Source organism: Ambystoma mexicanum, chromosome 1p (assembly GCF_040938575.1).
Source record: "Ambystoma mexicanum isolate Mex_15411 chromosome 1p, UKY_AmexF1_1, whole genome shotgun sequence".
In the NCBI taxonomy this organism is placed as follows: domain Eukaryota; kingdom Metazoa; phylum Chordata; class Amphibia; order Caudata; family Ambystomatidae; genus Ambystoma; species Ambystoma mexicanum.
Genome location: NC_090921.1, coordinates 223,045,375 through 223,059,433, shown reverse-complemented (window position 1 = coordinate 223,059,433; position 14,059 = coordinate 223,045,375). Strand labels below are relative to the sequence as shown.

The 14,059-nt window shown below is 49.5% G+C and overlaps 1 protein-coding gene across 1 annotated transcript in view; it reads left to right on the top strand.

Moving 5' to 3' along the window:
• STAG3 (STAG3 cohesin complex component) overlaps window positions 1-14,059 on the top strand; it is a 2,261,782-nt gene that overhangs the window by 1,653,304 nt on the left and 594,419 nt on the right. Inside the window, exons 23-24 of the mRNA XM_069646424.1 lie at window positions 5,515-5,607; window positions 6,151-6,319. Coding sequence (XP_069502525.1) covers window positions 5,515-5,607; window positions 6,151-6,319 — 262 coding nt within the window. The remainder of the gene's footprint in view (window positions 1-5,514; window positions 5,608-6,150; window positions 6,320-14,059) is intronic.

Below are 14,059 nucleotides of genomic sequence, written 5' to 3'. Positions count from 1 at the left end.
GCTCCATGCTGAATCTGCCAGGTGCCCTGAGTGTCCTCCATTTTGGGACACCCAGGCCCTGCCATTGGGATCAGTTGATTCCTGATAGAAACAAGATGGCCCCTGTGGCCTCTTGCTTTCTATTGCCTGTTGTCTTGTTTTTCCCAAAGTCCTGGGAAGCCCTGACTCTGTCCCTTCCCCCTGACTGGCTGTTGGGTGAAAGTTCCATGTATGGTATTGTTGTGAAGGCCCAGCTAGACTGGCTGGAGCCTTCCCAGTGACTGTATGTTGTGGGTACCTCCTGTGGGTGGGACCTGGGTGAATGGAGTGTGTGACCAATATACACTCCTTGTTGTGGTTGTCTGTTTTCTGGCATGTGAGACAAAGACTGAGACAGCCCTGCCCGAAACTGGCCTGAATGCAGTGTGTAGTGTTGAATGGCTGGGTACTTGTCCCAATCCACATTCCTTGTTGTGAGTGTCTGGAAGGGAGGTGTGTGGCCTGAATGCACTGTGTGCCTGATTGGCTGACTGACTGCATGAATGCCCTGCAGTATGATTGGCTGCTGAGTGTGTGCCAGCAGCGTGGATGAGAGAGAGGATAGTATATCTGGGGACCTCTCACCACTGGAAAAGTGTTCAGAAGCGTTCAGAAGCTGAGTCTCCACTCAAGAGTAACTGGAACTGCTGATCCTCGGCGTCCAGCTGGAAGAAGAAGACTTGCTGTGGCATTTGCTTCGACCGATCCGAAGGCTGTCGAATTCGTCGAGGACTGACCCGAGAGAGGACCTGGTAAGGCGCCCTCTTCCCGTGCTCCGAGGGACCATCGAGCACCACTCCATCTTCGCCGAAGCGCCCTGGAAGACAGATCCTCGAAAGGCTGTCGACCCGAGACGGGACCGCCGAGGAGATCGAAGTGAAGCACCCGGACATCGACGCCGTCGAAGTCCATTGCCGTCGACCAGGGTTCGCAGGTTTGTGGAACCGCTGGAGGCCCGTCGAAGTTGTGTTGCCCAGCCGTGGGAACCACTTGACGCCGGCCGCCGACGACCGGAGCCGTCCGCTCCATTGCCTAAGAACATTCAATCGAAGGACTCTCTCGACCGCATCGTCGACCGCTTATCCTGCCGGAGAAAGTCGAGGCCGACCAACGCGCCGAGGAGAAACCTGCCGGTGGGTTTCCCGCCACCCGACGACCTCAAAGACTCGGACGACTCGACGCCCTTGCTGGGCTCCCGTCTATACAATCTTTGCGGTCCAGAACTATTGTCATCGAGGTGCCCCGCACACCTCCGCCTTGCAGGACGCCGACGCGGACGAGCACCGCTCGGACGAAGCTGCCGCCTCTTCGACATCGTTCTACCTCGTTTGTCGACGGACGTTCGACGCCCCGTGCCTCCCGCTTGAAAGGGAAGGCATTCAAGAAGGGCCGTCGATTCCCCGTCGCCGAACAGCGAGTCCCTCGACGTTTGTCGACGCCTTTTCGAGGAACTCGACTCCACCAGGTACATTGGGGGGGTAAAAACATTATAGGGGAAAATAAGACTTGCAGAGCAATATATGGACTGGGCTTGTGCTATATCTTTCTTTACAGGTTGCCCAGGTGGGGGGGATCTCCACACAGAACTGAGCCTAGTGGTAGGGGTCAGTATTCTGCCTATTGCTCAACCATCTTATTTTCTCTCCTCTCTCTATTGCTGGTTTCACTCTATTGGTCTGTGTGACATTGTACAGTATTGTTCATGCACTTCAATGAAATCTAGGGTGGTACCACTTTAGGATTGTAAATATTTGTCATTGTAGATTTTGCCAGAGTACAAAGTGAGTTATCATGATGAATGTACATAACCTTAACTATTGATTATATAAAGACTGTGTTCTAACCAATACAGAGTGTGGATATTCCTTTGTGGGGGCTTGGGGATACACTGTACTTAAGAACCAGCCTGCAACACCTCCTGAGAAGCTAGGCCTTGATTGCTCGACCATTGCTACCGAATAGAGAATCTTGGCTGGGGTCTCCTGTGCCTCTCCTCCACCATATAGGGAGTGGGAGTACAGACACCCCCCACCGGTCGTTGAGATCCGTTCTCTCACACTATGTATTTCCGGTAACGTCTTTTGTTTCACAACACCGGTCCGTTAAAACATAGGGTACTTAACTTGAGTTATACTGTACCAAGTGAATTGGTTGTGTGTACTGTATTTTACGTGTGGTTTTGAATTTATATAAGTGTTGTGTTTTATAACAGATGGTTTAAAAATAAATGTACTTATATTTTTTACCTGAAACTGTGTCAGTGTTTGCTTGAGTCACAGTAATTGTGGTCCCTTTGTGTAATCTCTGCTACTGCTCAAATACTCATGAGATAGGCCTGGCTGCTCCGCTACTGGTACCACTTCAACATAGTAGTACAGGCTTGTACCGAAGGTGAACTTGTATTACCACTTGCAGTCTTAATTGTGTGTAGTGGTCCCTAAGGGCACTGCACAGGATTCTGCCTAACAGCACGGTAGCCAGGGAGGGGGTAGGCAAGGAAGCTGAAGAAGGGAGACACAGAACAGCAGGAGAAGTAAGGAAATTGATGAGGTGAGGGCAGCGTCTGTCAAAGAGGAAAAGGTTGGCCTGGGGACATTGCACCATGACGGTGCCATTAAGGTAGACATTAATGATTACCTTAGAGGAGTGGAAGGGGTCCAGGAGTGCCGCCCACCGGGTTCCACCATTAATGGGAGAGTAAGAGAAAGGAGAGAGCACAGAGACCATATGAGGAGTCCAAAGTTCTGGCGAAGAAACAGAGGATGTCGGTGAGGGTCTGTCTGGAGGAAGCACTGGAGCAGGTGTCCGTGATAGGGAGACCAGGGTTAGAGGCCAAGATATCCTTTTTTTAACTTCATCCTGCTAGACTTAGTGAGAATGGTAGGATAGTCAATGGAGAAACAATTAGAAAAAATGGGAGAGACAGAGTGCCATAGGTGTTGTGGAGGAGGGTGAAGAAAGGAGAGGGTAGCGGAGGGGGGTAGATAGGATGTGGGGGGAAAATCAGGAAGGGGTAGTACAGGGTAGTCGCTGGGCACAGCTAAATTCAAAGAAGCAGCAAATGGTACAAACAGCTAACTCCAAGATAGCAGCAATGTTACCAACAGCTAAATTCAAGATAGCAGCAAATGTTACCGACAGGTAAATTCAGAACAGCAGCAAGTGTTGCTAAATGCAGTCCAGTCACAGTCCATAAGCGTGGGAAAAAGGCTGAGATAGGGTGAAGGTGGAAAAAGTCATGGGTGTAGAATGACGAAATAGGGGTGACTAACCCATGGTTGCAGGGGTGATAGTGTCAAGGTAGTTCAGGGTTCCAGGACAAAGTTAGAGCACCATCCTCAAGGTGCATAAGAAGGGCCTTTTTGTGATGGGGTCCGGCTGAAGCCTGCCGATGACCAGTTGGTCAGGTGAACGTAATGCTGGCCAATGAAATCGCAAGGGTATGTGGGCAAGCCACATCAGCAGCCTTTTACAACAAAGAAAAGGTGGCGGCCATCTTGGATATTCCAAAAGAGTAGGAACGAACAGCTTCCGTTCCTGAATGAGCTCAATCACAAGACCCTTTCTGGGGTTCCAAACAATATTCAAATCAATTAACTCGCTTTCATATATTAAATTTGCTTCTAAACCATCCGGTCAGAGTTCAGAAATCCTTCTTAACACCCTCCCAACCTACCCCACAGTTAACAAGCTCCCTAACAGTTATTCTTGTCTCTAATCTCCAACGTGGCTGTGCAAAGGGAAAAAATGACAACTGTGGTCACAGGGTGCCGAGTGCGCGATTGGTAAGTGCATCAACATCACGTCCCACCATAAATGCCAGTGCGCACGACGCCCCCAGCTAGCAAAACGGTTTCTGAGAGCTGGAAAGATGTGTTAGATGAGGAATCCGTGGGACGAACAATAGAAAGAACCTCATTAGGGGAAAGCTATTTCTTCTTTTAGTGGTGTTGCATGAGCGAATGAGAAGCCATCAAATATTTGATGGGGAGAGACAGTTTTACATTTTTGACAACCACTCATCTGATAAGGAGTGAAAGGAGAAGATCTGCGCGTCGTCAGAAAAGAGTTGATAGGAGGAGCCATAAGAGGAGATCAGGGTGCCAAGAACTGAAGTATAGAAAGAGAAGAAAAGTGTACCAAGGACAGACCCTTGGGGAACTCCAACAGTAAGGGGAGGAGAGTGGGGAGGTAAGGCTGTTCCAGGACACCTGAAAGTGTCTGGAGGCTAGATATGTAGCAAGCCAAGTGAGGGCCTCATCTCTGATACCAAGGACAGCTGATGTAGAGCGAAGGTCAGAATGGTCAACCATGTCAAAGGCAGCAGGTTTGCATGCCAAGAGGCAGAGATGAAGTTGCTGACATTGACGAGAGCTGTCGCATAGAATGTTGGGACCGGAAGCAAGATTGAACAGGGTCCCGGACTTTGAGTATCAAGGAATACTACCCTGCACTGTAGATTTGGGCAATCTTCATTCTATGTCAAGACAGGAGGCGAGCATTATGCTTTACTTTCTTTATTGCTGCCACTAATGCACGATTAATGTCTCACACGAAATGCTCGCCGCACGGCATACAGTCATAGATGTTCCTCAACGTTCTTATACTACATGTTCTACAGTACGCACGCAGCAAAGCTTGATCTTTCAACCCAATGGATGCTCTGAATAAAATCTCACCTTATGTACTAGTTATCTAAGGACTGCATTCAGTGGCATACTTAATAAGTCACTTATCTCTTGTTAGGCAGCAATACTTCAGCTCCTTCTGGAGAACATCTGAAAATGTTCTGGTCCACACTGCATCTGTTATTTCACGGATGAGGAATCCGTGAAAGAAATCCATTCCATCATGAAGTCATTAGTTCATCTCTGGTGGAGTATGACAGTACCTGTTTCACTGTTTTTCTTGTCTCTGTTTGAAATAATGTATAATTATAATTACAATTGTTCTTTTATAAAGCGCCTAATTTCAGCGAGAGTTTTCTAAGCCTGGGGTCGGGATTCGGACCTGTGTTGCGCTGCATGGTCTTGCTTCCAAGACGAACGCGTTGCCCCTGAGCTATCCTTGCGTCCTAATGGAAAGGTCTGTTTTTACAATGCATTTGCTTTTGGAGATTGATTTGTTGAACTTAAAGGAATTTAGTTAAAAATATGCAAATATTTTTATAGAAGTGCATTTGTTAGTAAAATGGAAGAGTTCATTTTAGAATATTGTTCAGAGATTACGTTCATCAGCAGTTGCAGTCAGTGTTTACAATGCTTTCCATGATGTACTAGGATTAGAGGTAAGTAACCTTTCCTTATTGTATTTAATGAGCCATACATACTAAAAGCAATTGCTAAGCAGTGAGAAAGTGGTGAACATAGTTTATGAAAAAAGCTGGTTTTCTTTTCCAACGTAATTTGGATTTTACATGCAGGTAATATGGGTATGCAGTACCCAGTGCTTGGTCCTGATACCTGTGTATCAATAATGCTTCTCTCCCCTCGCCAGGAGCAGTTGAGCACGTTGAAGCAGAGGTTATGCTCTTTCTCACAGCTCTGCGAGAACTGTCTCTCTGATGTGGACCCTGTAGTGAGAGAACAGGTCTGTATTTGTTGTTAATTTGGCTGTGAATTTGAACATGGCCTTGTATTAAGGAGTTAACCTGCAACGTGAAACCTTTCAGATGGTGAATGCTACTTTAGGGAACTAGATGCAGAGTGTCACTGCGTGCAATATGAAAAACCAAATAAGGACAGTAGCACATAGGGCCTACTTGTTTGATGCTTGCTCTGCAGAAAGATAGTACATACGTCTCCTCGAGAAGGATCATCTGTGTTTGATGTCCATAAATGGCCAGTCAATGCTGAGTGATCTCTGATGGGAACGGGCAAGTGCGTGCAAACAAGTTTCGGGAGCAAATGAGCCTTGATCCATTGCACCTATCCCATCTTTTAAATGCGGGAACCCCCCATCTGTCTTCCTCTCACCAATGCAAGCTTTGATTTATATCAGCACTCTTCCACGCCTTCCTTTCCACAATACTCCCAAGGTTACTCTTTTGCAGTAATCGCTGTTAAATACCATGATTTTTTTTTACCAGGTTTTCTTTTGTTACCTAATAAACCTTTTTGTCCTCTCATGCAGGCATTCATTCTGCTAAGTGACTTGCTATTGATGTTCAGTCACCAGATGACCAAGAGTGGGCAAGACTTCCTGCAGAGTTTAGTGTACAAGCCAGATGCATCCCTGCAAACGGAACTTGCAGGCTTCCTGCTAGACAATGTCTTCATTGACTTAGAGAGTGAGGACACTGGTATGTAGCTTTCGCGCTCTTCTGTCCTCCGCATGTCTTGCCCTATGTTGAGGATACGTTCTCTTATGCAAAGTGCAGAGGTTTGGCCCTAAGTTTGCTTTTGTTTCCAAGTTTTATGAAATGTTATTGAGGTTTGTGTCATCAGAAAACTTTGTAATAATGGCATCAAATATATATTTATAAAGTGAGACTCCATCACTCTTCTTTGTTCTGTTTGTGGCAAAAAGTAGACTGACAACCATAGATGAATGCACTACATTTCTGGAAAACTATTGGGCTGGCAGTGAAAATTAGGTTTTTGATGCAGAAGCACCAAGTCACTGTGTCCTGGGAAAATATTGAAGAGGGGAATTGTTTCTATTCTCACCAGTACCCATATCCACCACTAATATTTCTTACTTTTAGGGCTTATACATCAAGTACCCACCTTTCTTTTAAAGACTGCAAATGCATATTCGTTCAGGGAGGATCACTTTCTCTGTCTCGAATCTAATGATTATTTCGAAGGGTTCCTCCGAAGTATTCCACAAATAGGACATGTAATCACCACAGCTGTGCTGCTTCGGAAAGTTTCCTGTGTCGATGACGTCGATACGCTGTCCCTGAGGGCCTCCGTCGAGCCGACGTCACCGGATGTCGTGCGTCCTACTTATGACACCCGTAGTCTCAGTTCAGTTTTTTCCGCGAAAGTGTTCGCTTCGGAGATGTCGGCGTGCCTCGGTTCTTCTGATTCTATCGGTTCTTCGAACTTGGTGTTTTGTGCACTTATCATGTCTTCTACCCCACGGTAGGAATTCAAGAAGTGTCGGGACTGCAGTTCCAAGATGTCACTTACGGACTCGCACGACGTCTGCCTCTGGTGCCTCGGCGAGGACCACGCCACCGATGACTGTGACGAATGCCAGTGTTTGACGTCCAAGGCCTTGCGGGAGCGAAAAAAGAAACTGACGGTAGGTAGGGTTTCCAAGCCCAGGAAGTCAAAATCCGCTGGGCTTTCGACCGACGATTCGAGGGCGACGCTCTGCATTGTCGGCGTAAGTCCAGGGGGTCTCGGTCCCGGAGTGGTTCCCACCATTCCTCTGCCTCTTCGAGTCACTCACGGAAGCGCCGTCACTGGTCGCCTTCCCCGTCCTCATAAGAGGACCCCGACCGTCGGCGGGTTGCTTGTCCCAACAAGCATTTCTCTCCTGCGGAATGGGATGCATTTCGTACGGAGATGATGGTGATTTTTCAGTCGCAGGGCTCCATTCCATCCGTGCCTTGGAAAGAAGCCGGCAGGGAACGTGTTAGAGCCACCGCTCGCACGCCTTCAGCCTTGGAGGTCCCCGTCAGACAAGGTGGATCGCTCTAGCCATGCCCACTCCAGGTCCCGGTCCTCAAACGCCCTCGAGACCGGTAGAACCTGTGAGGTCTTCTACGAAGACGTCAACGCCATCGCTGCCATGTCCGTCGAGGGACTCTCTCAAGGCTTTGCCTCCGAGGAAGTCGTTGACGCCATCGAGGCCGTCGAAGGACACGCTCAGGGCACCGCCCTCGAGGCCCGTGTCGAAGCTGTCTGCGCCACGCTCAACGCCGATTCCGTCGAAGCCCTCGACGCCTTTTGTGGAGGCTTTACCGGAGGTACCCCGTGCATCGGTGGAAACTCCGAGGAAGGCCCTGAAGAAGTCTGTCAGGCCTGTATTTGAGCCTTTTTTGGTGCCAAGGATTTATTCCAGCCTCTGGATTGCATCTCGGAGGTGGATGAAGGGTCGGAGGAAGGTATTGTCCCTGATGAGGTGCCTGATGACCTGTTATCTGGTCATAGCCAGTTGGAAGACCTGCGTCAGTCTTTGCACGACGCCAGTGGTCTTGATACCTCCCCAGAGGTTGACTTTGGCAGGCCTGAGCCTGGTAAGCATGCTGAATCTTCATACCGACGACTCATGTTGAGGGTGACGGAGTACTTGGGGTGGTCTGCATCACCAGGGGATTTTCTGCAGGATGACCTGACAGATATCCTTGACCAAGGTCCACCCACTGACTCGGTGCTGCCATTTCATTTGGCTTTACAGAGAAGGGTGCCGGCGGCTTGGACTGCTCCGAAGTCTTCCGGCAGTGAGCAAGTTGTTGCCGAAAAAATACTGTCCAGCCAGTAGCGACCCCGGTTACTTGACAATGCACCCCACTCCGGAGAGTTTGGTGGTGCAGGTGGCTACAGCCCCAGCAAAGCAGGCGTCGTACCCTACCATCGCTCCTGATAGGGACGACAAACTGTTTGATGGCTGGGCGAAGAAAGTGTTTTCTTCAGGGGGTATGGCTTTACAGGCTTCACACAACTCTTTGTGTGTCTTAGCACGTTTCACTCACACTCGGGATGGTTTTCTTGCCCTCGTTCAGGATGGCAAGGATGCCATGTCTGAATCCGCTCAGTCGGGTCTGGACATGGCAGACTGTGTCAGCCGGTCCATGGCGGCGAGCACCGTGATGCGCAGATTTGCATGGTTTGCTCCGGACGTACAAGCCCGGCTTCTCAACATGCCCTTTGATGGTGAACATCTTTTTGGCAGCAAGGCTGACGAGCGCCTTGACAGGTTGCAGACCTCCAAAGCTGCAGTGAAGTCGTTGAGCTGAGCACTGCAGTTCGCCAACCTCCGCCTTTTCGTCCTAGGGGACAGCAATGGAGGGTAGGTTCCTTTCGATACTACTCTTCCTTTGGTAGATCGAGGGGAGCTGCAAGTCAAAGGGGCCACCGTAGGAGTAGCAGAGGTGGAAGACAAGGTACTTGAGGTGCCGAGGCCACTCGGGCAGTTGTCTTTTTGCCCTCAGGCACTGCCGCAGCAGCTTCAGCTCGGTCATGAGACCATGTCCCATGGTTCGCCGGTTGGGGGAAGGCTGGCACAGCATCTTGTAGAATGGTGTGCCACTACTTCAGATGTGTGGGTTCTGGAGATCATAGCCCACAGCTACTGTCTTCCTTTCTGGCAGAGGCCTCACGACAATCCACCAGGGATCTCTCTTTGAAGAGTCTGGATCCGCTCCTTGCGCAGGAAATCAAATCCCTGCTGGAGAAAGGCGCCATAGAACTGGTGCCTGTAGTGGAGAGGAACAAGAGATGGTATTCACCATATTTTTTGATTCCGAAAAAGGACGGGGGATTGAGACCCATCATGGACTTGTGTGGTTTGAACAAGCTCCTCAGGAAGGACAAGTTCAAGATGGTTACTCTTTCTCATGTCCTCCAGGCCCTTCAACTTCAGGACTGGTTGGTGTCTCTCGACCTCAAGGACGCTTACCTTCATGTGCCGATTCATCCCAAGCACAAGAAGTACCTGAGGTTTGCGTTTGGAGACTCACATTTTCAGTTTCGAGTCCTGCCGTTCGGATTGACCTCCGCCCCAAGGGTCCTTTACCAAGCTCATGGTGGTGGCAGCGTATCTCAGGAAAGGGGGATTCACGTCTACCCCTACCTGGATGATTAGTTGATCAGGGAGCGGTCTCCCGAGCAAGTCCTGGATCATCGGTCAGTCACCTACCACTCCCTTCACAAGCTGGGCTTCTCCCTCAACTTAAAGAAGTCCCACTTGACACCTAACCAGCGGCTCCAGGCACATCTTTGGGGCAGTGTTCGCCTCCCCAGGCTCATCACATTCTGCAGATGGTGAACAAGTTTCAACATGCCCAGAGTCTCCCGGTGATCGAGTTCTTGAGGTTGCTCGGCCTCATGGCATCCCGCATTCTTCTGGTGCCAAAGACCAGGTTGCGGATGAGATCTCTGCAATGGGCTCTCAAGCTCCAGTGATTGCAGTCCTCCGGTAGGATGTCGGACCCCGTTCAGTGTGCCGTCGAAGGCAATCTGATGAAGGGGGCTCCATTTTGGCTACCCTGGGCGGAGGTGACGATCGTGACGGATACATCCCTCACTGGATGGGGAGCTCATGCCAACGAGTTGACAGCGGTCGTTGGTCTCTGTCGGAGTCCAGGCTCCATATCAATCTGTTGGAGCTGAGGGCCCTCAGGCTAGCCCTGAAGGCTTTTCTGCCGACTGTGCGAGGGAAGACTGTCCTGATTCAGACAGACAATACAGTGGCCATGAACTACCTCAACAAAAAGGGGGGTGCCGGGTGCAGAGAGGAGATGCAGCTCTGGTTTCGGGCCATTCAGCGGGAAATTTCGATCTCGGCAGTTCATCTGGCCGGAGACGAAAACTTGGTGGCGGACACTCTGAGCAAGCAGAGCACGGTCTCTCACGAGTGGGAGCTGGCTCAGGAGATTCTCAACAAGTGCTGCCGAGGTTCAGTTCCCGAATGATCCTCATTGCTCCAGCATGGGCCAGGAGAATGTGGTACCCAGACCTTCTCGACATGTCCATCTGCCCTCCACACCGTCTTCCCTACCGAGATGATCTGCTCTCACAGGAGAGGGTGGTCAGGTTCTCCTCCAGAGGTCAAGTCACTCAATCTTCATGCTTGGCCTCTGAAAGGTTGAGGTATAAGGATTGGGACCTCCATGAAGACGTGATGGAGGTGTTGCTTTCGGCCAGAAGGCCTGCAACAAAGTCCCTGTACCTTTGCCGTTGGACAAAGTTCTGCGACTGGTGCAGGGTTAAGAATGTGGATCCCTTTTCATGTGCCATTCCTGTGGTTCTGTCTTTTTTGCTTTCTTTAGCCCATAAGGGCCTGCAAGTGTGTACCATTAAAGGTTACCTGGTGGCGCTATCCATATTTAAGCTCTCGTCTGAGGAGTGTTCTTATTTTAAGATTCCTTTGATTTCTCAGTTTCTTAAAGGGCCCACTAATGTGTTCCCACCGTCACCTTTCCAGGTGCCTGGTTGGGATTTGAACCTGGTTCTAAAATTCCTCATGGGAGCTCCGTTTTGAGCCTTTACATTCTTGTCCTTTGCGACTGCTGACCTTGAAAACTGTATTTTTAGTTGCGGTCACTTCCGCTCGCAGAGTAAGTTGCAGGCACTATCCGTTAAGCCACCCTTCGCAGTGTTCCATAAGGGCAGGGTTGGCCTTAGAATTCGTCCTTCTTTTCTTCCGAAAGTTGTGTCGGAATTTCATTTAAGCCAGAAGGTCATTCTTCCGGCATTCTTTCCTCCTCCGCCTCCTGGTAAGGAAGAGGAGAGGCTCCATAGGTTGGATCCTAGGAGAGCTTTAAGTTTCTACATCTCACGCATGTCCCGGGTGAGAGTGGACGATCAGCTCTTTATAGGATACGCTGGAAGGTGTTTGGGACAAGCTGTTACTAAACAGACTTTGTCTAGATGGATTATCTTGACAATTTCTGAATTTTACCGCTTGGCGGGTAAGGACCCTCCGGTAGGCTTATGGGCCAATTCTAATAGAGGTGTGGCTGCCTCTACTGCTCTGCAGAGGGGTGTTCCCATTCGTAACATTTGTGAAGAAGCCACATGTGCCTCTGTCCATACTTTTGTCAAGCACTACTATCCATGGGCAAGATTTGGCCTTTAGCAAGGTGGTCCTCTATTCTGCAATTTAATTGGGCATTCTAAAATTCTAAATTCTTTTCCCACCTCCATACATTGGTACTGCTTTGGGAGTCTGTCATAGATGTGAAATACGTCAGAGGAACCAATCCCTTCGAAGAACAAGTTAATTTCTTACCTGGTAACGTTCTTTCGATGGGATGTTCCGATGACGTAGTCCACATCGCTCCCTCCCTACCTGCCCCTCTACAGAATTTCTTATGCGATTGCAGCTTTAGTTTCGCAAGGCTTTCTGTAATCATTTTGGCAAAAGGTTGGTGCCACACGTTCTGGGAAAAAACTACAGCTGAGGCTACGGACGTCGTGCATACTACTTATAACATCCGGTGACGTCGGCTCGACGTAGGCCCTCGAGGACAGCTTATCGACGTCATTGACGCAGGATGCAGACGCAGAAAATGTTCCGAAGCAGCACAGCTGTGGTGATTACCTGTCATAGATGTGGAATACGTCATCGGAACATCCCATCGAAAGAACGTTACCAGGTAAGAAAGTAACTTGTTCTTCTCCAGCCTGGGGCCTGCATGGATTCACATGCTCATGAATATTCCCCGTCAGGCTGGGAATCCTTGGTAAAGAAAAAATGAGTTTGTTTCCCTTTTGAACTGTCTTTCTCCTAACTACCTATCACTGGTCTCTGGGTCATACTGCCCCCAGCCAATGACTGCACTCTACCTAAGCCCCTCCTCTGGCAGACATCTTCAGATTTTGTACCGCACATTCAAGTGCTGGGAGTCCTCGTGCTATAGCTCTCTAGCTTTTACTGAGTTTTGTGACTTTTCATAGACTTTTCAGTCAATCGAGTCTCAAGCTACACTGATTTTACCTTCTGATTAACGGGGACCTTTTTTCGGATTCTTCAGCGCCCCTCAAGGGTGGATTTTCATCGAGTTTCTTCTTGGAGGATTCCAGAAGCTACTTCGAGGCCTACACCGCGTGGATATGGCGGAGGAGAAGAAGGACTCAGTGCCTCTCTTCAAGGTTTGCCAGGGCTGGAACCTACGAAACGTCTTTTCGGTCGATGGACATTCACTGTGCCTCTACTGCCTGCATTTGGACCAGACGTGTGGAGGACGACTGCATGGTTTGTCGGGAGATGGAGCCACACACGCGTGCTGTTGGGGAGAATTGTCATTCTATGGCTAATTTCCCTTACCTATAGAGTCCCCCAGCAGCTTTGTTGGCTTTGAAGGGTTTGTTTTTTTTTCTCCTGCTAAGAGTGAGACTTTTATTTATTTATTTATTTATTTTTCCCCACTCTTGGGCTTGTTCGCTATGTGTGTTCTAGGCTATTTTTGTGTGTTTAATCTCTATGGGGTTTATCTCACCCTCATAGGAACCATCTTTATACACGTGTTACACAGCACTCTCCGAACATAGACTCCATACCCTGGGACTGACTACTGTCTCCCAGGGCATGTAAACCCCCCATTGACTTTACTAGTCACTCTTTATGAACAAAACCAGTACAACCTATCTTACTATAGAGGTACTGGAAAGGGTTAATAGTACAGAAGTCTCCATTTGTGTTTGGCCCCACGGTTATACGAGGAAAACAAACACCAGGGCATGACACATAACCTGTGCTCGGAAATCCGAACAAGGATGCCTCTTGCTCTGGCAGCCCCGCCTGCTGCGCCAAGGCCATCGGAGGAACCACCACCCAAGAGGAGGAGAGTTCACAGCCCTCTGCCTTTTCACCCCTCGCCTCCCTCTTCGCCACCGAGGGATGACACGGAAACGGACACAGCCATTACAAGTATAGCGACTACGAGCACTGGCACGAACGATGGCGGCAGCCTTGGGGATCTCCCATCTCCGTGGCCAGATCTTCACCACCCGACGAGATTGGCTCGTTCCACACCATGATCTCCACGGCCTCAGAGCTGTTTCAGCTCGTCCCAGAGGAGGAGAAGAAAGAGTGTTTCCTTTACCAGCGCCGGGAGGCGAAGAGGAAGACCGTTCTTTCGATCCCGTTATTGGATGACATTTGGGACGAGGGTCTGTCCCTCAGGAAGAACATTTCCACGCCACCGGTGAAGAGGGATCGCTACGAGAAGAAATATAGAGTGGCGGACTCTGCGCCCAAGTGCCTACGATTCCAGCTGTCTCCAGACTCTGTGGTTTCGGTGGCAGCCAAGAAGTGGTCTTCGGGCTCGTCGTCGGTGGCCTACTTCCCCCCCCCCCATTACATTGGCCACGGACATTGCTGACACAGGATTACGCCAAATGGGCAACAGCGTTTGCCTTCG